The sequence below is a fragment of the Oncorhynchus mykiss genome, chromosome 8 (genome assembly GCF_013265735.2).
Source record: "Oncorhynchus mykiss isolate Arlee chromosome 8, USDA_OmykA_1.1, whole genome shotgun sequence".
Taxonomy (NCBI): domain Eukaryota; kingdom Metazoa; phylum Chordata; class Actinopteri; order Salmoniformes; family Salmonidae; genus Oncorhynchus; species Oncorhynchus mykiss.
Window position 1 is genome coordinate 77,516,960 of NC_048572.1, and position 24,733 is coordinate 77,541,692.

The window sequence follows — 24,733 nt, forward strand, 5'->3', positions numbered from 1 at the left end:
TTATCGTAGAGTATCCTGTTAACTGCATACAGTATGTTTTATCGTAGAGTATCCTGTTAACTGCATACAGTATGTTTATCGTAGAGTATCCTGTTAACTGCATACAGTATGTTTATCGTAGAGTATCCTGTTAACTGCATGCAGTATGTTTATTGTAGAGTATCCTGTTAACTGCATACAGTATGTTTATCGTAGAGTATGCTGTTAACTGCATGCAGTATGTTTATCGTAGAGTATGCTGTTAACTGCATACAGTATGTTTATCGTAGAGTATGCTGTTAACTGCATGCAGTCTGTTTATTGTAGAGTATCATGTTAACTGCATACAGTATGTTTATTGTAGAGTATCCTGTTAACTGCATACAGTATGTTTATTGTAGAGTATCATGTTAACTGCATACAGTATGTTTATTGTAGAGTATCATGTTAACTGCATACAGTATGTTTATTGTAGAGTATCCTGTTAACTGCATACAGTATGTTTATTGTAGAGTATCATGTTAACTGCATACAGTATGTTTATTGTAGAGTATCATGTTAACTGCATACAGTATGTTTATTGTAGAGTATCCTGTTAACTGCATACAGTATGTTTATTGTAGAGTATCCTGTTAACTGCATACAGTATGTTTATTGTAGAGTATCCTGTTAACTGCATACAGTATGTTTATTGTAGAGTATCCTGTTAACTGCATACAGTATGTTTATCGTAGAGTATCCTGCTTACTGCATACAGTATGTTTATCGTAGAGTATGCTGTTAACTGCATACAGTATGTTTATCGTAGAGTATCCTGTTAACTGCATACAGTATGTTTATCGTAGAGTATCATGTTAACTGCATGCAGTCTGTTTATTGTAGAGTATCATGTTAACTGCATACAGTTTGCTTTTCATAGAGAGAGAAAGATTTGCAGTGAAAGAAAAATCAGGGACAGAACCATATTACTACTCATACCAAGAGACAGATGAAGAAGGAGACAGACAGATAGAGAGAGAGAGAGAGACAGAGAGAGAGAGAGAGAGAGAGAGAGAGAGAGAGAGGCTGGATAGGGAGGGAGACTGATCCTCCGATCTGTAATAGAGTTGACATCTTTATAGGAGACAGAGAGACTGATCCTCCGATCTGTAATAGAGTTGACATCTTTGTAGGAGACAGAGAGACTGATCCTCCGATCTGTAATAGATTTGAAGACTTGTTGTTTTATTTTATTTATTTAACCTTTATTTAACTAGGCAAGTCAGTTAAGAACAAATTCTTATTTACAATGGCGGCCTACACCGGCCAAACCCGGACGATGCTGGATCAATTGTGCACCACCCTATGGGACTCCCAATTACGGCCGGTTGTGATACAGCCTGGATTCAAACCAGGGTGTCTGTGGTGACGCCTCTAGCACGGACATGCAGTGCCTTAGACCGCTGCGCCACTCGGGAGCCCAAGTGAGAGACTTGTCTCCAGTAGCTCTCTACTCTGTTCTGATCACATAGACCCTCAGTGTGATTTACATTACTGATGCAAAACACGACACTGGGTGTGTATGTGTCAGCCTCACAGTTCACACTCCTGATGCAACACACTGCCACAACCAGTATGTGTGTGTGTCAATGCTTCTCCCTATAGAGTCTGATTTATGAATTCAGTGAAATCAGCATGGGTGCTGATAGCAGCATAGGAGTGAGATGACGGAAGATGTCACACTACTGCGTGTGTGTGTGTGTGTGTGTGTGTGTGTGTGCGCGTGCGTGCATGCGTGCGTGTGTGTGTGAGCTTGTTCTCACTTCAAACTTTAATGTGCCAGCCTATCTCTTTCTGTGTGTCTGATAACACGGATCCCTGAAGTCATCAGAAAAACACAAAGCACAGCGTTGCAACATGCTTCCTCTTTCATGTCCCCCTATTCCAACCCCCATCTCCTACCACACACACACACACACCAACTCCCACCGCCCCCCTTCGCCAGAGGCAAATACCCTTCGACCCCCAACACACCAAACACACACACGTGACTTCCACCCCCGCACATGACAAAGGCTGTAAGCTGAAATGTTGGGTGTATCCACTGAATAAATATGAAAGTTAATGAATGTATGTGTGCAAAGTCCTCTGCATTGTGTGTGTGTATGTGTGTGTGTGTGTGTGTGTGTGTGTGTGTGTGTGTGTGTGTGTGTGTGTGTGTGTGTGTGTGTGTGTGTGTGTGTGTGTGTGTGTGTGTGTGTGTGTATAGTCTATGTATAAATGTGTGTGTGTGTGTGTGTGTGTGTGTGTGTGTAGTCTATGTATATATATGTGTGTGTGTATAGTCTATGTATAAATGCTCTCAACTAGTTTCTCTCCTCTCCTTCTTCTTCTAGTCTCCTTTCCTTCCCTTTGCTCATCTAGTTTATCTCCTCTCCTTCCATCTTCTAGTCTCCTTTCCTTTCCTTTTCTTCCCTCCTCTCATCTAGTTTCTCTCCTCTCCTTCCGTCTCCTAGTCTCCTTTCCTTCCCTCCTCTCATATAGTTTATCTCCTCTCCTTCCGTCTCTTATTCTCCTTTCATTCTCTCCTTTTTTCCTGTCCTCTGCTTCTTATAATATACAGTACAGACTACAGTATGTATGGCTGGGACTCTAAACATACTGTCCTTCCTGTTGTCCCTCCAGAGGACAGGAAGCTGTTTGTGGGGATGCTGAATAAGCAGCAGACTGAGGAGGACGTGTATCGCCTCTTTGAGCCCTACGGTGCCATCGAGGAGTGCACCGTGCTAAGAGGTCCTGACGGAAACAGCAAAGGTATAGGAACCGTTATTTCTTATACTCTTTCTATTACTTCATCAGTTGTTGTGGATACTGTAGATTCCATGGCATTAGCCAGGGTTGTTGGGTTGAATACTCTAGTTTCCATGGCATTAGCTAGGGTTGTTGGGTTGAATACTCTAGTTTCCATGGCATTAGCTAGGTTTGTTGGGTTGAATACTCTAGTTTCCATGGCATTAGCCAGGGTTGTTGGGTTGAATACTCTAGTTTCCATGTCATTAGCTAGGGTTGTTGGGTTGAATACTCTAGTTTCCATGGCATTAGCTAGGGTTGTTGGGTTGAATACTCTAGTTTCCATGGCATTAGCTAGGGTTGTTGGGTTGAATACTCTAGTTTCCATGGCATTAGCTAGGGTTGTTGGGTTAAATACTCTAGTTTCCATGTCATTAGCTAGGGTTGTTGGGTTGAATACTCTAGTTTCCATGGCATTAGCTAGGGTTGTTGGGTTGAATACTCTAGTTTCCATGGCATTAGCTAGGGTTGTTGGGTTGAATACTCTAGTTTCCATGGCATTAGCCAGGGTTGTTGGGTTGAATACTCTAGTTTCCATGGCATTAGCTAGGGTTGTTGGGTTGAATACTCTAGTTTCCATGGCATTAGCTAGGGTTGTTGGGTTAAATACTCTAGTTTCCATGTCATTAGCCAGGGTTGTTGGGTTGAATACTCTAGTTTCCATGACATTAGCCAGGGTTGTTGGGTTGAATACTCTAGTTTCCATGGCATTAGCTAGGGTTGTTGGGTTAAATACTCTAGTTTCCATGTCATTAGCCAGGGTTGTTGGGTTGAATACTCTAGTTTCCATGTCATTAGCCAGGGTTGTTGGGTTGAATACTCTAGTTTCCATGTCATTAGCCAGGGTTGTTGGGTTGAATACTCTAGTTTCCATGGCATTAGCTAGGGTTGTTGGGTTGAATACTCTAGTTTCCATGGCATTAGCCAGGGTTGTTGGGTTGAATACTCTAGTTTCCATGGCATTAGCCAGGGTTGTTGGGTTGAATACTCTAGTTTCCATGGCATTAGCTAGGGTTGTTGGGTTAAATACTATAGTTTCCATGGCATTAGCAAGGGTTGTTGGGTTGAATACTCTAGTTTCCATGGCATTAGCTAGGCTTGTTGAGTTAAATACTCTAGTTTCCATGGCATTAGCCAGGGTTGTTGGGTTGAATACTCTAGTTTCCATGGCATTAGCCAGGGTTGTTGGGTTGAATACTCTAGTTTCCATGGCATTAGCCAGGGTTGTTGGGTTGAATACTCTAGTTTCCATGTCATTAGCTAGGGTTGTTGGGTTAAATACTCTAGTTTCCATGGCATTAGCTAGGGTTGTTGGGTTAAATACTCTAGTTTCCATGGCATTAGCTAGGGTTGTTGGGTTGAATACTCTAGTTTCCATGGCATTAGCCAGGGTTGTTGGGTTAAATACTCTAGTTTCCATGTCATTAGCCAGGGTTGTTGGGTTGAATACTCTAGTTTCCATGTCATTAGCTAGTGTTGTTGGGTTGAATACTCTAGTTTCCATGTCATTAGCCAGGGTTGTTGGGTTAAATACTCTAGTTTCCATGGCATTAGCCAGGGTTGTTGGGTTGAATACTCTAGTTTCCATGTCATTAGCTAGGGTTGTTGGGTTGAATACTCTAGTTTACATGGCATTAGCTAGGGTTGTTGGGTTAAATACTCTAGTTTCCATGGCATTAGCTAGGGTTGTTGGGTTGAATACTCTAGTTTACATGGCATTAGCCAGGGTTGTTGGGTTGAATACTCTAGTTTCCATGTCATTAGCTAGGTTTGTTGGGTTGAATACTCTAGTTTCCATGGCATTAGCTAGGGTTGTTGGGTTGAATACTCTAGTTTCCATGTCATTAGCCAGGGTTGTTGGGTTGAATACTCTAGTTTCCATGGCATTAGCTAGGGTTGTTGGGTTGAATACTCTAGTTTCCATGGCATTAGCCAGGGTTGTTGGGTTAAATACTCTAGTTTCCATGGCATTAGCTAGGGTTGTTGGGTTGAATACTCTAGTTTCCATGGCATTAGCTAGGGTTGTTGGGTTGAATACTCTAGTTTCCATGGCATTAGCTAGGGTTGTTGGGTTGAATACTCTAGTTTCCATGGCATTAGCTAGGCTTGTTGTTTGAAAGCAATTGGATTTGCAAAAAAAGACAATGCTTTTTTTTTTAAATGCTAAACTGGTCTTGTTCTAACAACATGTTGTAGTCAGTCTAACACTACTGCCCCAATCTTATTGGTAGCTAAATCAACTCAACAGCCTTGGTTTCTCAAATGACTGCCTCGCCTGGTTCACCAACTACTTCTCAGACAGTTCAGTGTTGGAGGGACTGTCCGGACCTCTGGCCAGTCTCTATGGGGGTACCACAGGGTTCAATTCTCGGGCCGACTCTTTTCTCTATATATATCAACGATGTCGCTCTTGCTGAGAAACTAAATGAGCGGAGGGAAGGAAAGTAGACTAGGAGAAGATGGAGAGGAGAGAAACTAGATGTAAAATTTAAATTTAAAAAATCCCTAGAATCATCTTCTGTTGTGTTCCAGTACAGGTAAGTTTTACATATTACATTTTCTGTATTCTCATATCTATCTCTCTCATGTCACAATGATATTGTTCTTCCTGTACACACACACACACACACACACACACACACACACACACACACACACACACACACACACACACACACACACACACACACACACACACACACATTTTCCCAGTGTCTCAAACTTGCCTCTCCCATGTCAGAGCAATGTTACGCCTGTGTGATAGCTGACACATTGGCTTGACACTGCAGTGACAGAACTCATTTCACACTCTGCACTGCAGTGAGGGAAGACAATACCTGGCAGGCAACGCGTGACAGCACACAAAAAAAACACACACCCATAAACACACACATTGGTCACAAACCCAAAATAATCTTCTAGTCAGGTCTGTGTGGAGACACTCGCTCAAAGACACAGAAAATGTGGTCAACTGAAAGTCAAAAGGTAAGTGTGTGAATACTACATTTGAGAGGAAAGCGAGACAGGTATACAGACTTCAATTCAATTCAAGGGGCTTTATTGTCATAGGAAGCATATGTTAACATTGCCAAAGCAAGTGAATTAGATAATATACAAAAGTGAAAGAAACAATAAAAATGAACAGTAAACATTACACTCACAGAAGTTCCAAAATAATGAAGACATTACAAATGTCATATTATGTATATATACAGTGTTGTAATGATGTAAAAATGGTTAAAGTACAAAAGGGAAAATAAATAAACATAAATATGGGTTGTATTTACAACAGTGTTTGTTCTTCACTGGTTGACCTTTTCTTGTGGCAACTGGTCAAAAATCTCGATGCTGGGATGGCACACTGTGGTATTTCACCCAGTAGATATGGGAGTTTATCAAAATTCGGTTTGTTTTCAAATTCTTTGTGGATCTGTGTAATCTGAGGGAAATATGTGTCTCTAATATGGTCATACATTGGGCAGGAGGTTAGAAAGTGCAGCTCAGTTTCCACCTCATTTTGTGGGCAGTGTGCACATAACCTGTCTTCTCTTGAGAGCCATGTCTGCCTATGGTGGTCTTTCTCAATAGCAAGGCTATGCTCACTGAGTCAAATCAAATCAAATGTATTTGTCACATACACATGGTTAGCAGATGTTAATGCGAGTGTAGCGAAATGCTTGTGCTTCTAGTTCCGACAATGCAGTAATAACCAACAAGTAATCTAACCTAACAATTCCACAACTACTACCTTATACACACAAGTGTAAAGGGATAAAGAATATGTACATAAAGATATATGAATGAGTGATGGTACAGAACGGCATAGGCAAGATGCAGTAGATGGTATCGAGTACAGTATATACATATGAGATGAGTAATGTAGGGTATGTAAACAAAGTGGCATAGTTTAAAGTGGCTAGTGATACATGTATTACATACAGATGCAGTAGATGATAGAGTACAGTATATACATATACATATTAGATGAATAATGTAGGGTATGTAAACATTATATTAAGTAGCATTGTTTAAAGTGGCTAGTGATATATTTTACATAAATTTTCATAAATTCCCATTATTCAAGTGGCTGGAGTTGAGTCAGTGTGTTGGCAGCAGCCACTCAATGTTAGTGGTGGCCTTGAGATAGAAGCTGTTTTTCAGTCTCTCGGTCCCTGCTTTGATGCACCTGTACTGACATTGCCTTCTGGATGATAGTGGGGTGAACAGGCAGTGGCTCGGGTGATTGTTGTCCTTGATAATCTTTATGGCCTTCCTGTGACATCGGGTGGTGTAGGTGTCCTGGAGGGCAGGTAGTTTGCCCCCGGTGATGCGTTGTGCAGACCTCACTACCCTCTGGAGAGCCTTACAGTTATGGGCGGAGCAGTTGCCGTACCAGGCGGTGATACAGCCAAACAGGATGCTCTCGATTGTGCATCTGTAGAAGTTTGTGAGTGCTTTTGGTGACAAACCAAATTTCTTCGGCCTCCTGAATTTGAAGAGGCGCTGTTGCGCCTTCTTCACGACGCTGTCTGTGTGGGTGGACCAATTCAGTTTGTCCGTGATGTGTACGTCGAGGAACTTAACATAGTCAACGCTTTCCTTAAGTTTGGCTCAGTCACAGTGGTCAGGTATTCTGCCACTGTGTACTCTCTGTTTAGGGCCAAATTGCATTCAAGTTTGTTCAGTTTTTTTGTTAATTCTTTCCAATGTGTCAAGTAGTTTTCTCATGATTTGGTTGGGTCTAATTGTGTTGCTGTCCTGGAGCTCTGTGGGTTCTGTTGGTGTTTGTGAACAGAGCTCCAGGACCAGGGACTCTTGGTGAGCGAACCCCAGACCTCACAACCATAAAGGGCAATGGGTTGTATAACTGATTCAAGTACTTTTAGCCAGATCCTAATTGGTAAGTTGAATTTTATGTTCCTTTTGATGGCATAGAATGCTCTTCTTGCCTTGTCTCTCAGATTGTTCACAGCTTTGTGGAAATTACCTGTGGCGCTAATGTTCAGGCCAAGGTATGTATAGTTTTTTGTGTGCTCTAGGTCAACGGTGTCTAGATGGAATTTGTATTTGTGGTCCTGGTGACTGGACCTTTTTTGGAACACCATCACTTTGGTCTTACTGAGATTTACTGTCAGGGCCCAGGTCTGGCAGAATCTGTGCAGAGATCTAGTTGCTGCTGTAGGCCCTTCTTGGTTGGTGACAGAAACACCAGATCATCAACAAACAGTAGGCATTTGACTTCAGATTCTAGTAGGGTGAGCCCGGGTGCTGCAGACTTTTCTAGTGCCCTCGCCAATTTGTTGATATATATGTTGAAGAGGGTGGGGCTTAAGCTGCATCCCTGTCTAACCCCATGGCCCTGTGGGAAGAAATGTGTGTTTTTCTGGCAATTTTAACTGCACACTTGTTGTTTGTGTACATAGATTTTATAATGTTGTATATTGTTCCCCCAGCACCACTTGCCATCAATTTGTATAGCAGACCCTCATGCCAAATTGAGTCGAAGGCTTTTTTGAAATCAATAGTTTTTTTTGTTGTCAATTAGGGTGTGCAGGGTGAATACGTGGTCTGTTGTACGATAGTTTGTTAACAAGTCAATCTGATATCTGCTCAGTACATTGTTTTCACTGAGGAAATGTACAAGTCTGCTGTTAATGATAATGCATAGGATTTTCCCAAGGTTGCTGTTGATGCATTTCCCATGGTAGTTATTGGTGTCAATTTTGTCTCCACTTATGTGGATTGGGGTGATCAGTCCTTGGTTCCAAATATTGGGGAAGATGCCAGAGCTGAGAATGATGTTAAAGACTTTTAGTATAGCCAGTTGAAATTTGTTGTCTGTATATTTGAGCATTTCATTGAGGATACCATCAACATCACAGGCCTTTTTAGGTGGGAGGGTTTTAATTTTGTCCTTTAGTTCATTCAATGTGATTGGAGAATCCAATGGGTACTGGTAGTCTTTAATAGTTGATTCTAAGATTTGTATTTGATCTTGTATATGTTTTTACTGTTTGTTCTTTGTTATAGGGCCAAAAAGATTGGAGAAGTGGTTTACCCATCCATCTCCATTTTGGATAGATCATTTTGTGTGTTGTTGTTTGTTTAGTGTTTTCCAATTTTCAGAGAAGTGGTTAGAGTCTATGGATTCTTCAGTTACATTGAGCTGATTTCTGATGTTCAGTTCCTTCTTTTTCCTTAGTGTATTTCTGTATTGTTTTAGTTATTCACCATAGTGAAGGCGTAGACTCAGGTTTTCCGAGTCTCTGTGTTTTTGGTAGGACAGGTTTCTCAATTTCTTTCTTAGATTTTTGCATTCTTCATCAAACCATTTGTCATTAGTTGTTCAATTTCTTCGGTTTTCTATTTCAGATTTTTAAACTTGATTGGGAAGCTGAGAGGTCAAATATACTGTTAAGATTTTCTACTGCCAAGTTTACACCTTCACTATTACAGTGGAACGTTTTGTCCAGGAAGTTGTCTAAAAGGGATTGAATTTGTTGTTGCCTAATGTTTTTTTGGTAGGTTTTCAAACTACATTCCTTATATCTATAGCATTTCTAAATATTACTCAGTTCCTTTGGCTTTGATGCCTCATGATTGAGTATTGCTCTGTTCAAGTAGACTGTGATTTTGCTGTGGTCTGACAGGGGTGTCAGTGGGCTGAATGTGAACACTCTGAGAGACTCTGGGTTGAGGTCAGTGAAAAGTAATCCACCGTACTACTGCCAGGAGATGAGCTATAAGTGTTCCAACCATAGGAGTCCCCTCGAAGCCTACCATTGACTATGTACATACCCAGCGTGTGACAGAGCTGCAGGAGTTGTGACCCGTTTTTGTTGGTTAATGTTGTCATAGTTGTGCCTAGGGGGGCATATGGGGGAGGGAATGTTGTCACCTCCAGGCAGGTGTTTGTCCCCCTGTGTGCTGAGGGTGTCAGGTTCTTGTCCGGTTCTGGCATTTAGGTCACCACAGACTAGTACATGTCCCTGGGCTTTGAAATGATTGATTTCCCCCTCCAGGATGGAGAAGCTGTCTTCATTAAAGTATGGGGATTCTAGTGGGGGGATATAGGTAGCACACAGGAGGACATTTTTCTCTGTTAAGATCATGTCCTTTTGAATTTCTAGCCAAATGTAAAGTGTTCATGTTTTGATTAATTTAATGGAGTGAGTTAGGTCTGCTCTATACCAAATTAGCATACCTCTGAGTCCCTTCCCTGTTTCACACCTGGTAGTTTGGTGGATGGACTACCAGCTCTCTGTAACCTAGAGGGCAACCAGTGGGTCCGTCTCCTCTATACCAGGTTTCTTGTAGGATGTCTGTATTTCCGATTTCTTTGGTGAAGTCTGGGTTCCTGCTCTTTAGGCCAAAGGCAGATGACCTCAGGCCTTGGATATTCCAGGATGAGATAGTGAAGTCTTTGTGTTCCATAAAGTGTCCAATGTTGTTGGTTGTGTGGTTTGGCCTCAGACCAGTAAGTGTGAGCAGAGCCTGCTGAGCATCTGGTGTTGATTGGTTGGGGTGGGGGTGTGTATGTGGCCGGTGGTGTTGTGGTCTGGATGTAGGTCCTCTCGGCGTGGGTCCTCTATGTGTAGGTCCGGGGGGGGGGTCCCGCATGTCTGGGAGAGTGTCTCGCTGGTCTGGGCGGGTGTCTATTGATCTGTTGCTCCTGTGTGAATTGTTGGGGACACGCTTGAGAGCGATGTCCTTTAGAGTCCTGGTGGGCACTGAAGGTGGGCACTGCTGCCTTGTATAGGTGGACCTGGTCATAGAGGCTGATCAAGTCCAGGGTGGAGTGGTGGGCACTGCTGCCTTGTAGAGGTGGACCTGGTCATAGAGGCTGTTCTAGTCCAGGGTGGAGTGGTGGGCCAGGAAAACATTTGGTTCTGAGGCACAGTCACAGAAAATACTTGCATTTACCCGCAGTATGGTAGCAGGGTGGAAGTCTTTTCATGTTAGCAGGGTGGAGATAACCACTTATGCATTGGGGAAAGTAGAAGAAGCTTTTTCAATCCCTCCCTTCAGTGCTGTGGCCACCCTTTCCTGCTGTGTTTTCAGGTCGTTTGTGCCTGTGTGTATTATTATGTGGCTAGGTGAACCTAGTTGGTCCTCAGACAGGTCTAGGGCAGGCTGGGTGTTTTTGACACCAGAGTTTAGACCAAAAGGTTTTTTTTTTCTTGTATATTTTTCCCATTTGAGTCCACAAGGAGTACAATCTGTGTCTTGTGTATGTTCTCACTCGGCGTGGGGGGGGGGGGGGGGGGGGGGGGGGTTGTCAGGAGGGCTATTAGGGTGGCTGACAGGGGGGGTTCTTCATTTGTCTGTTCTGCTGTGGTGTCGACGCTATGGTCAGGTCTGGGGTGGACTGTTCTGCTGTGGTGTCGAGACTTTTGTCAAGATCTGAGGTGGGCTGTTCTGCTGGCTTCTCTGCTGGGGTGGCCACCTCTCTAGTGGGTTGTTCTCTATCACACGCCATCCCCCTCAACCTCTCCTCCAGCAGTCTGATCTTCTCCTCCAGCAGTCTGATCCTCTCCTCCAGCAGTCTGATCCTCTCCTCCATCAGTCTGATCCTCTCCTCCAGCAGTCTGATCTTCTCCTCCAGTAGTCTGATCCTCTCCTCCAGCAGTCTGATCCTCTCCTCCAGCAGTCTGATCCTCTCCTCCATCAGTCTGATCCTCTCCTCCAGCAGTCTGATCTTCTCCTCCAGTAGTCTGATCCTCTCCTCCAGCAGTCTGATCCTCTCCTCCAGCAGTCTGATCCTCTCCTCCAGCAGTCTGATCCTCTCCTCCAGCAGTCTGATCCTCTCCTCCAGCAGCCTGATCCTCTCCTCTAGCGCTCTGTTCTTCTCCTGCTCTTGCTTTTTATATTGTTGAAGTTGTCTCACCACAGTCCAGAGTGCAGATATGTCTCTCTCCACCTCCAGCTCTCCGGGTCTGTTTAATAAGGGGGTGTTGTTGTTGTCACGGCCGTCAACAGAAGTAAACCAAAGTGCAGCGTGGTGAGCGTACATATTCCATTATTTAATTGACGGCGACAAAAACAATAAACAATTCAAAACAACCGTGAAGCTAAAGGGCTATGTGCCACAAACAAAGTTAACCTCCCACAAAGACAGTTAGGAAAAAGGGCTACCTAAGTATGGTTCTCAATCAGAGACAACAATAGACAGTTGTCTCTGATTGAGAATCATATTTAGGTAGCCTGTTTTGTCATTGTGGGTTATTGTCTATGTTAGTTGCGTATGTCAGCACAGTTCTTATGATAGCTTCACGGTCGTTATTTGTTTATTGTTTTTGTACAGTTTACTTCGTGTTTTTTGTCATCTATTAAATGATGCATTCACACCACGCTGCGCTTTGGTCCGCTTCATACGACGATCGTGACAGAATCACCCACCAACCACGGACCAAGCGGCGTGGTGACAGGCAGTGACAGCACAAGCAGCGCAAGGAGGAATGGACATGGGAGGATGAGTTGGACGGACCCTGGGCACAGCCAGGAGAATATCGCCGCCCCAAAGAGGAGCTGGAGGCAGCGAAGGCGGAGAGGCGCTGGTATGAGGAGGCAGCACGGCGGCGTGGATGGAAGCCCGAGAGTCAGCCCCAAAAATGTATTGGGGGGGCACACAGGAAGTGTGGCGAAGCCAGGTAGGAGACCTGCGCCAACTTCCTGTGCTTACCGGAGGGCGAGAGTGACCGGGCAGGCACTGTGTTATGCTGTGGAGTGCACGGTGTCCCCAGTGCGGGTGCATAGCCCGGTGCGGTACATACCAGCTCCTCGCATCGGCCGGGCTAGAGTGGGCATTGAGCCAGGTGCCATGAAGCCGGCTCTACACATCTGGTCTCCAGTGCGTCTCCTTGGGCCGGCGTACATGGCAGCAGCCTTACGCATGGTGTCCCCGGTTCGCCAGCACAGCCCAGTGCGGGCTATTCCACCTTGCCGCACTGGCAGGGCGACCGGGAGCATTCAACCAGGTAAGGTTGGGCAGGCTCGGTGCTCAAGAGCTCCAGTGCGCCTGCACGGTCCGGTCTATCCAGTACCACCTCCACGCCCCAGCCCTTCGGTGGCAGCCCCCCGCACCAGGCTGTCTCTCCGTCTCATCCCTACAGGTGCTCCCGCCTGTCCGGCGCTGCCAGAGCTTCCGCCCCTCAGTCCAGAGGCACCATAGCTCCTCCGTCCAGCGCTGCCAGAGCCTTCCTCCTCTCCGGCGCTGCCGGAGTCCCCCACCTGTCCAACTGCCATTACAAAAACACCCACCACCAAAGGACCAAGCAGCGTGGTGACGAGAGGCAGCGATACCTGGAGAACTGGACTTGCGAGGAGATTTTGGATGGCACAGGGCCCTGGGCACAGGCTGGGTAATATCGCCGCCCCAAGGCAGAGCTGGAGGCAGCGAAAGCGGAGAGGCGGCGGTATGAGGAGGCAGCATGGCAGCGTGGCTGGAAGATGTAAGGGGGGGTGCGCACGAAGTCAGGTAGGAGACCTGCGCCAACTCCCGTGCCCCGGTGCGTGTGCATAGCCCGGTGCGGTACATTGCAGCGCCTCGTATCGGCAGGGCTAGAGTGGGCATCGAGCCAGGTGCCATGAAGCCGGCTCAGCGCATCTGGTCTCCAGTGCGCCTCCTCGGGCAGGGGTACATGGCACCAGCCCCACGCATGGTGTCCCCGGTTCACCAGCACAGCCCAGTGCGGGCTATTCCACCTCGCCGCACTGGCCTGGCTACGGGGAGCATACAGCCAGGTAGGGTTGGGCAGGCTCGGTGCTCGAGACCTCCTGTGCGTCTTCACGGTCCGGTCTATCCGGTGCCAGCTGCCAGAGTCTCCCCCCGTCTGTCCTGAGCTGCAAGAGTCTCCCCCCATCTGTCCTGAGCTGCCAGAGTCTCCCCCCGTCTGTCCTGAGCTGCCAGAGTCTCCCCCCGGCGGTCCTGAGCTGCCAAAGTCTCCCCCCGGCGGTCCTGAGCTGCCAGAGTCTCCCCCCGTCTGTCCTGAGCTGCCAGAGTCTCCCCCCGTCTGTCCTGAGCTGCAAGAGTCTCCCCCCGTCTGTCCTGAGCTGCCAGTCGCCCCCCGTCTGTCCTGAGCTGCCAGAGTCTCCCGTCTGTCCTGAGCTGAGAATCCAAATTGTCAACGGAACAACAGTAACAACAATAACCAAGGGTTAAAATAACCATACATTGAACAATAACAATAAGCATACAGTAGAGTACATGTGCAGGTTGATTGGTCTGTCAGACACAGTCCCTCAACTTATGGCAGGCAGCAATGTAGTGCGCTGCCAACCCACAGCTCTCTGCCTCCTCCCCCAACAGGACGGGTAGTCTACTCTCATCAGAGATGTCTTTGAAACCTTGAATAAGGGTTTCACATTTGGGGAAATGACACTCTCTAATTGTTTTATATTTTTTACATTTTGTCAGGAAATGCAGCTCCAACTCCTCTCTCTCCTCTGTCTCTCTCTCCTCTATCTTTCTCTCTGTCTGTCTCTGTGACTCTCTCCGATCTCTCGCTCTCTCTCCTCTCTCCTCTCTCCCCTCTCCTCACTCCTAACTCCCCTCTCTCTCCCATTCCCTCCCTCTCTCCTCTCTCCCTCTCTCTCTCTCTCTCCCATTCCCTCTCTCTCTCACTCCCTCCCGCTCTCTCTTTTGCTCCCTCTCTCCTCTCCTCTCTCTCCCCTCTCTCTCTCCTCTGTCTTTCTCTCTCTCTCTAGGTTGTGCGTTTGTGAAGTTCTCTACTCACTCTGAAGCTCAGTCTGCCATCAGCTCCCTGCATGGGAGTCAGACGATGCCTGTGAGTATAACACACACACTCACACACTCACACACACTCACACACACACACACACACACACACACACCACTAATCCATGTTATTTCTCTCCCCTCTAGGGAGCGTCATCCAGCCTGGTGGTGAAGTTTGCAGACACAGACAAGGAGAGAACCCTACGGCGCATGCAGCAGATGGCTGGACAGTTTGGCATGTTTAACCCCTCTGTCTCTCTACCCACGTTCACTAGCTACAGCAGCTACACACATGCCGTAAGCACACACACACGCACATGTGCAGACACTCACACACACGCACGCACTCACACATCAACACACTCACACATACACACACACACACGCACTCACACGTACACGCACTCACACATACATGCACACACACATGCACATGTGCAGACACACACACACACATACAGACAGACACGCACGCACACACACACACACACACACACACACAATTTGGTATCCTGACAGGTTTCTCTCATCCCATCTCTCTCCTTTCTTTCTTCCCCTCTCCGTCTCCTCCCCTCATCAGTTGATGCAGCAGCAGCAGGCTGCGGTGATGGCTGTGTCTCAGGGGGGCTACCTGGCCCCCAGCCTCTCCTTCCCCTCCGCCCAGCTCCACCAGGTGGGGGCGCTAACCATGAATGGCCTGCCGCCCAACCCCCTCAACTCCGTGTCAGGTCAGTCACATAGGATAATTCAGCAACATTCATGATGAGTAGGGTTGGAGGCCTGAAAATATGTGTTATCCCCCAGGGCTAATGCCTAAAGCTTTAACTCTTGCACCTCACAGTTTGAAGGTGCTCAGATGACCTGTGTTCAATACCTGGTCAGTTACATAGAGGTCTTGTAAACTGTGTGGTATCAGATATCACTACGCGGTCCTGAGATCTATCGCTGTCTGACTGAGGGTCGTGTTACAATTCACCATTGATCCAACAGAATCAGAAGAGTGTAACTCTGCACTGGATACACACTATAGGCAGCCTGACTTCGTATTCTCATTTAGCTTAATGAACGACCAACTTATGATCAATTCATTGCTCTAGAGAGAGTGTACACACCTGGTTTCTAGGTCTAAATCACTCCAGCAGACATGACCAAACTATATCCAGGAAAATATATTTATTGTGATATAACCTATTCTACTCGGGTCTTCACAGTCTACACTGAGCTAAATAGGAGTCCTGTTTTATAGATCTGCTAAATTCATATTACTGTGGGGTAATCTATGTGGTCCATTAAAGTGTTTCATGTTTTATAGGCCATTAATGAACATATACTGTACACCTTCCAGCACCTATAGCTCTGTATCATTTATTCTATCATCCTCTTTCTCTGTATCATTTATTCTATCATCCTATAGCTCTGTATCACTTTATCATCCTCTCTCTGTATCACTTTATCATCCTCTATCTCTGTATCACTTTATTCTATCTTCCTCTCTCTGTATCGCCTTGTATCACTCTCTATCTCTGTAGCTCTGTATCGCTTTCTATCATTCTCTCTCTCTGTATCGCTTTCTATCATTCTCTCTCTCTGTATCGCTTTCTATCATTCTCTCTCTCTGTATCGCTTTCTATCATTCTCTCTCTCTGTATCGCTTTCTATCATTCTCTCTCTCTGTATCGCTTTCTATCATTCTCTCTCTCTGTATCGCTTTCTATCATTCTCTCTCTCTGTATTGCTTTCTATCATTCTCTCTCTCTGTATTGCTTTCTATCATTCTCTCTCTCTGTATTGCTTTCTATCTCTTTGTCTCTGTCTGTCTTTCTCTCTGTCTTTTCTTCTCTCTTACACGCACGCATGGATGCACACACACACACACATACATATACACACATACATACACACACACATACATACACACACAAACACACACCACTAAAGGCTATCTGATCACAAATACAGTATTTACTGTATTTACCCAGTACACACAATATTATGCAAATAGGAGAAGGCCTTATGTCCCTCCCGAGGATGTATCAGTTTAGTGCAGACAAACATCCAGCCCATTTCACTGTGGGACAAAATCTTTATTTGTCGCAGTTGTAGACAAGACAGTAGGCAGGGAGAACCGTAAAATGCCTCTGTTGCTGCCTCAGTGAGTTGCATGTCATTGCATGGATATGCTGACATTGCAGAGTGATTTCATCACCTTGTGAGCTTTGAGAAGCCTGCTGTTAACCCCACACACACTTGTACACATTCTCTCTCTCACACACACACACACACCACACACACACACACACACACACACACACACACACACACACACACACACACACACACACACACACACACACACACACATAAATACACTGAGTGTAAAAAACATTAGGAACACCTTTTGAGCCTTATACCGTTTCGCCCTCAGAACAGCCTCAATTCGTGGGGACATGGATTCTACAAGGTGCCGTTGCCGTTCCAACAGGGATGCTGGCCCATGTTGACTCCAATGCTTCCCACAGTTGTGTCAAGTTCGCTCAAATTTGGACTCATCAGACCAAAGGACAGATTTCCACCAGTCTAATGTCCATTGCTCATGTTTCTTGTCCCAAGCAAGTCTCTTGTTCTTATTGGTGTCCTTTAGTAGTGGTTTCTTTGCAGCAATTCAACCATGAAGGCCTGATTTACGCTGAACAGTTGATTTTGAGATGTGTCTGTCATTTGAACTCTGTGAAGCATTTATTTGGGCTGCAATCTGAGGCTGGTAACTCTAATGAACGTATCCTCTGCAGCAGAGGTAAGTTTGGGTCAGAGGAAAGTTTGGGTCAGAGGTAAGTTTGGGTCAGAGGTAAGTTTGGGTCAGAGGTAAGTTTTGGGTCAGAGGTAAGTTTTGGGTCAGAGGTAAGTTTTGGGTCAGAGGTAAGTTTTGGGTCAGAGGTAAGTTTTGGGTCAGAGGTAAGTTTTGGGTCAGAGGTAAGTTTTGGGTCAGAGGTAAGTTTGGGTCAGAGGTAAGTTTGGTTCAGAACGCAATCATAGTTTCACAAACAATACAGTTCTCTTCCAACCGCTTTGTACAAAACATTACAGGTGTGTTGGTCCGATCTAGTCACAGTTTATCTGTTGCATACTGTTCAGTCCCGTTGAATACTGACTGCGTACAGTCCTTTCCTGTGGTGGTCCTCATGAGAGTCAGTTTCGTCATAGCGCTTGATGGTATTTGCGACTGCACTTCAAGAAATGTTAAAGGTTATTGACATTTTCCATATTGACTGACCTTTATGTCTTAAAGTAATGATGGACTCTTTGCTTATTTGACCTGTTCTTGCCATAATATGGACTTGGTCTTTTACCAAATAAAAAAAAAATCTCTCCCATTTTCTCTCATACACATTGACTCCAATCTATGTCTGGTGTAGTGATGATTTCTGTCTCTGGTGTAGTGATGATTTCTGTCTCTGGTGTAGTGATCATTTCTGTCTCTGGTGTAGTGATCATTTCTGTCTCTGGTGTAGAGAGGATTTCTGTCTCTGGTGTAGTGAGGATTTCTGTCTCTGGTGTAGTGAGAATTTCTGTCTCTGGTGTAGTGAGGATTTCTGTCTCTGGTGTAGTGAGGATTTCTGTCTCTGGTGTAGTGAGGATTTCTGTCTCTGGTGTAGTCAGGATTTCTGTCTCTGGTGTAGTGATCATTTCTGTCTCTGGTGTAGTGAGGATTTCTGTCTCTGGTGTAGTGATCATTTCTGTCTCGGTGTAGTGAGTTTGTATTCCCCCACTGCAGGTCTGAGCTCCCCTCCGTCCACCATGCCCTCCTCCCTGCCCAATCTGGTGACCCCCATGATGAACGGGTATACGGGCCTCGCCCCCCAGGCTAACGTGCACCCTCTGGAGACCCTCTACACCAACGGCCTGCCCCCCTACTCCACCCAGAGCCCCACTGCTGCAGACACACTGCAACAAACCTTTACTGGGGTGCAGCAATACACAGGTGCAGTCCACTACACATCTCTGTTCTCAAATCCTGATCTTGATACATCCAGGTCTTCACCAGAGTCTGTTGAATGTGACTCATAAAGGACTAACTCAATCCCCACGCTCTCTCTTTTCTTTTTCACTTCATCCCTCTTACTGCCTATCTATCTCTCTCTCCCTTTTTCTCTCTCCTCTTTGTCTTCTCTCTCTCTTTCTCTCTCTCTCTCTCTCGCACTTTCTCTGTCTCCACTCTTTCTCTCCTCTCTTTCTCTCTCTCCTCATTGTCTTTTCTTTCTCTCTCTTTCTCTCTCTGCTCTGCTCTCCTCTCTCTCTCTTTCTCTCTCTGCCTTTCCTGTCTCTTTTTCTCTCCCTCTCTCTCTGTCTCTCTGCTCTGCTCTCCTCTCTCTCCCTCTCTCTCTTTCTCTCTGTATTTCCTCTGTCTCTCTCCCTCTCTCTTTCTCTCTGTCTTTCCTCTGTCTCTCTTTCTCTCTCCCTCTCTCTCTGTCGCTCTGCTCTCCTCTCTCTCTCTCCCTCTTTTCTTCCTCCCCTCCTCCCTTTCCTCTCTGTAGCCATCTACCCAGCGACTACACTGACGCCTGTAGGTCAGTCTCTGGCACAGCACCCTCAGGTCATTGGCCAACAACAGAGGGAAGGTGAGGGTGAGTAACTATATTTACTAATTATTCATCATTATCAACAACATCATGAGTATCAAGTTTCAAAGCTTATTTGTCACATGCACAAGATACAGCAGGTGTAAAACAGAACAGTGAAATGCTAACTTACAGGCTATTTCCCGACGTATTCACTATCAATGTGAGAGGAAATCATTTAAAGTACTAATACAAAGTACTAATATAATGTATTACTATATAGTACTAATATAAGGTACTAATATAATGTACTAATTTGAAGTAAGAAGACGAGAAGAACCAACAAAAAAAAGATATGTACAGGATCAGTGCCAGTTCCATAATTACAATGTGCAGCAACCTTAGTGGGGATCATGATGATTTTGTGTGTTAAAAATATACTGTACAATCATGATACTAGGGTGAGTGCCTCTAACTGTGTGTGGTGTGTGTGTGTGTGTGTGTGTCCATGCATGTGTGTGTTCCAGGACCAGAGGGATGTAACCTGTTCATCTACCACCTGCCCCAGGAGTTTGGGGATAACGAGCTGATGCAGATGTTCCTGCCTTTCGGCAATGTCATCTCCTCCAAGGTATTCATGGACAGAGCCACCAATCAGAGCAAGTGTTTTGGTGAGTGACAAATGTTTCTAACCAAACACAACCAGCGCCTAGGTGATTGACGCTACCACCAACCATTCAGAGAATCTGTCTGTGTCTGTATGTATGCAGGCTTTGTGAGCTTTGATAACCCGGGCAGTGCCCAGGCTGCCATCCAGGCCATGAATGGTTTCCAGATCGGCATGAAGAGACTAAAGGTGCAGCTGAAACGTCCCAAAGACGCCAGCCGTCCCTACTGACACCCCACAGCAAAGGTAAAAACCTGTGTCTACTATTATAAGTTATTAGTGTTTTTATCAATGCTGTTTCACCCTGATTTTAGCTGTCTATGTTGATCAAAAACTGTATAACAAAGTTACACTTCACACTAGTGTCCCGAGTCAGATTCTAGCGCTTCTCTTTCCCTCTCTCCCAATCCCCCTCTCTCTCTCTCTCGCTCTCTCATTATCGGTATTTCTCTCTCTCGCTCTCTCCCTTCCTTCCTCTTCCCCCCTCTTCCTTTCTCTTTCTCTCACCCCCCCCCATAGGTTTAAACAGAAGTATGGAGGATGTCTTTGATGGAATAAGACATTTCATGAAGGAACAAACTCAAAAGTAATTATGTTTTTAAAACAATGGAAAATAGACTTCAAATGGGAGTTGGGAAGAGATATACTTTCATCTTCAAACATATCTGACTGGGAGAGGACAGGACTCGCAGCTCTGCAGCAGTGAAAGTTTGGTATTACAGACAGAGAGCAATGGGATAGAACAAGACTTTCAAAACAAATATTTTTTTTGTTTTTTTGTTGATACAAACAGAAACAACTTTGAACAATTCAGCATCTTTGGAGACTTGGTAGTGAAGAAGAACACCACAAGCAGACTAACAAGCAATGCTAAAAAGGATATGGATTTCTGATAGACTCAAAAAGCATAGTAAACAAGAGACTTCAGGTTTTTCCTACCATGTAATGAACGAATAAGGGTTCAAACTTGATCTGAGGATGCCCAGTATATCTGGGAAGAGATTATTTAAATTGTTCTTTCTTTCTCTCTCTTTCTCTCTCTCCTCTTTATCCTTTCTCTGTGAGTCCCAAACTTGCAACTTTCTCAAGTTTCCATAGCAACCAAGCGAACTGCACCCCCTTGGGATCGGAGGACCAAATGTTTTTCTCTTTCTCTTTAATAGTCATGTACAAAATACTAACAATCATAATACAATAACAGTATACTGCTTAGTTTAGTGCAAACTAACATTGAAAAATAATTGAAATGCAGTATTCTACTGTAGTTGAATACATAACAGTGACAGAAAGGTTATTTAGGTCAGCTGACTACTAAGCAGTATGTAAATGTGAAATTGGATCATGTAGCAGTCAGTGGGGGAGAATGTTGCCACAAGCTCTTTCTGAGGGCTGGAATAGATAATGGAGCAGTTGTTTTGTTGAAAACCACCTCTTATCATCTGTTTACTGGTACACTTCATCTTTGATCCTTGAACTATTTGAGTTCTGTCTCCCTCTGTGCAGCAACCACTCTGTTCTATTCAAAGATGCCCATAGGTACAGATCTAGGATCAGCTCACTTTACCTGAATATTAACCTTAAAGCTGGAATCCGTTGTGGTGAAACTGCCCTTGTCCGTTTGCAATATTACAACAACAAACACATTACTTCGAACAGTGAAGTAACGTGTTTTTCTCCTCTGACATCATTACATGCACTATTCTGCCTATAGAGCAAAGGCCATTGGATCACATTTTGCTTCAGAAGCTAACTGCAGGTCTCGGGTCAGGGGTTAAAAAAATGATGTCAGGTGTGCCACATGGAGTAGAATGACTAATACTATACTGTCATGTATAGTGTAATGTTATTGGAGTATATCTAATACATAAAGTATAAATCCATAAATCCACTGATCTTAGGTCAGCTTTCTGGTTTAGGTGCTTAATGTTTTAAGTTAGGATTTGGGGAGGGACAGCTGATCCAAGATCTGTGTCTACTTTGTTTAGCCAGTAGACTTCGGATTCTTCCTGGTCAGGTCACATTCTCATGAAAAACTCCTCCCCCTTACAGTAGCACAGAAAAACACTAGTATGGCACAAGTTAGAAGTTGTTTATTGCACAAGCTATTTTATCATTGTATAACAGGGGTGTCAAACTCATTTTGCGATGGGGCCACATTCAGTCTTCAATGAGATCCGGAGGGCCGCAGTGAAAATTGCTTATATTTCACCGGCGTCTAAATGTTCAATAAATTGTCCTCTATCCATCGTTTGTTGAATTTTCGTTGCTCCCTGACTGTCTAGCAGTCATTTGGGTGATTATTAGCTCGCTGGACAAAGTATATTGAGTTTGTTTTCCTACACACAAAAAAACAAAAACAAATAATTTTTGACTCAAATCACCCACAAGCCAGATTGGACCCCCTCGTGGGCCGGATGCGCCCACAGGCCGTATGTTTGACATCCCTGGACTACACAAACTCGGGAAAAGCAGGTCTGGTTAAATCCGGACAGTAAACTGTCAGGGAAGGTGTCATCAACAGCAGCACAGAGTAGAAAGCCGTTCGATCCAATTGAGTCTGACAACGTCCGACAACCATTACAGTTTAGCAGGTGTCTGCTTGCATTTGGGTGAATGTTTTATTTAGTTTGGAGAGACAGAGAGCACAGACACTACTTTATTGGGAGAAAACATGAAATTGGCTTTTAAAGGGCTATAGAAGGTCCAATTGTGAGAACTAGTCATTCATTGTGCTGTGTAGGACAGGTTGGGAACATTGTCACAGTACCTCCCTCAGGGAACACTAGAAACCAACAGAGGAACATAAAAAAAAACACTCTAAAATGCACAGGTGACGATTCCAAGAGACACTAAAATGCACCGGTGACAATTCTAAGAGACACTCTAGAATGCAGTGGTGACAATTCCAAGAGACACTCTAGAATGCAGTGGTGACAATTCCAAGAGACACTCTAGAATGCAGTGGTGACAATTCCAAGAGACGCTCTAGAATGCAGTGGTGACAATTCCAAGAGACGCTCTAGAATGCAGTGGTGACAATTCCAAGAGACGCTCTAGAATGCAGTGGTGACAATTCCAAGAGACACTCTAGAATGCAGTGGTGACAATTCCAAGAGACACTCTAGAATGCAGTGGTGACAATTCCAAGAGACACTCTAGAATGCAGTGGTGACAATTCCAAGAGACACTCTAGAATGCAGTGGTGACAATTCCAAGAGACACTCTAGAATGCAGTGGTGACAATTCCAAGAGACACTCTAGAATGCAGTGGTGAGGGAGGGTTTTTTTTCTCTCTTTTTCTTTCATTTTTGGTCATCATCACATCTTCAAGAGTGAACCCTATTTTCACTAACTCCAAGGGAATGTTACTGCCTATTTTGCTTACAGACAATTCCTGACCCAATATACCCTGAGAGATACACAGAATAGCACGTTTCACAGAACAGTCCTAATGGTACACTGAACATGACTACTGCTCCAAATATCACTGACTATTGCTGTGAGTTGGAATGTCCCCTCCACTTCTATCCTATATGGTGAGCACTGTCTGTCAATCATGCTGTGAGGCTGGACATAAGGACCAACATATAATTAATTTGTTTGTCATCTTGTAATAGCAGAAGATACTATCAATCATATCATAAGTGAAGTTGCCAAATAATATTTAATCTATCTATGAATTCTAATATGTAAATGTGATTATCTTGTAACATTCCAGGCCAGTTGGCAGCTGAGAGATAAATATGAAGTAGCTATTTTAGTTTTATCGATATTAGTTTATTCACTGTGCACAGAATCATAAACCAACTGGACATATGGGTATACCAATGAAAATGTATATTCAAGATGTGTATTATACATTGATTTATTTTCATGGGTTTTAATCATTGTCAAGTTATAGCTTACTTCTTATTAGCTGCCAGCCTTCTATTCCCTTGTATCCGCGTGTTGTTTCCTCACAGAGATATATCAAAGGAAGAAATGGGACGTTTTGTTTAGGGTCAAGGGTCAACTCCATTTCAATCGCTTGTCAGTCGAACTGGACAATACAATTTCTCTATGGGACAGAAGTTAAATTCCTGTATTGACTGTTAAGACAACACTGTCAGCTTTAATGATGCATGCCTCTGTGAAAAGTTTACTGACCAGCAGCCTCTCAACACTGTCAGCAGCGTAGTAATATAATTATTAGTGAGGGGGAGCAGTCAAATTGCTTTGGTCTGAGGGTCAAAAACCCTTCTAGGAATTATATTTTTATGGTAAGCAGAGCTTGGCCTGCGACTGATGCAGGAAGAAAGTCAGTCTTGATGTTTGATCCAGATCCTGAGGTAATAGCAGTAGTCCTAGTTGCACTAAGAGACAAGCAGTGCACTACAGTGACTTGACAGGTTATTTGACCTTTGCTCATCCAATAAATATAAAGCAGTATCCTGAAGGCTAAATGCTATTATTGCCAAGAAGATGGTTGGAAATCTATGTGTATATTTCCATGTTTTATTCAGGTTCTGGGGTTATATGCTTTTCGGGGTTTGGGGTATATAAAGATAGTTTACTGTGCTTTTTCTATATGCATTTATTAACTACTACCTGAATGAAGCCATGTTACTTTCAATCAAATGACTACATGTATACTTAGCATTCCTACTGCACTACCTCTATAAGGTGATGTGTATATAAAAAACAAAAACGTATATTTTCATTTGATGATTTATTATGAGTTTGTGTGTTTACTGCCAAAATCCACCTACATCCATCCTTACTGCTCAACTAGAGGCTTGGGGATTTGGACGATAAGGTGACTTGGATAATGGGAGGGAGTGGGGGGGGGGGGGGGGGGGGGGGTGTCATGCCATTCTAATGAATGAGACTGTATGTATCTGTACTGTGTTTTGAATGTCATGGGAAAGGAGAATATAGCTTGATGTAAATAAGGAAATCTGTTTCATTCCATAATAGTCAGCACAC

At 44.5% G+C, this 24,733-nt stretch overlaps 1 protein-coding gene across 2 annotated transcripts in view; it reads left to right on the forward strand.

The window, feature by feature from the left end:
* The window catches only part of LOC110530678 (CUGBP Elav-like family member 5), a 63,205-nt gene extending 38,613 nt beyond the window's left edge, over positions 1 to 24,592 (forward strand). The window contains exons 4-12 of one of the 2 annotated variants that reach the window (XM_036986328.1): positions 2,644 to 2,772; positions 14,515 to 14,594; positions 14,693 to 14,842; positions 15,126 to 15,273; positions 18,294 to 18,524; positions 19,078 to 19,167; positions 19,629 to 19,772; positions 19,872 to 20,014; positions 20,288 to 24,592. In XM_036986328.1, coding sequence (XP_036842223.1) covers positions 2,644 to 2,772; positions 14,515 to 14,594; positions 14,693 to 14,842; positions 15,126 to 15,273; positions 18,294 to 18,524; positions 19,078 to 19,167; positions 19,629 to 19,772; positions 19,872 to 19,999 — 1,100 coding nt within the window. In that variant the 3' untranslated portion in view covers positions 20,000 to 20,014; positions 20,288 to 24,592. The remainder of the gene's footprint in view (positions 1 to 2,643; positions 2,773 to 14,514; positions 14,595 to 14,692; positions 14,843 to 15,125; positions 15,274 to 18,293; positions 18,525 to 19,077; positions 19,168 to 19,628; positions 19,773 to 19,871; positions 20,015 to 20,287) is intronic. The other variant, XM_036986329.1, reaches the window with a different exon arrangement.
* Positions 24,593 to 24,733: the final 141 nt, after the last annotated feature.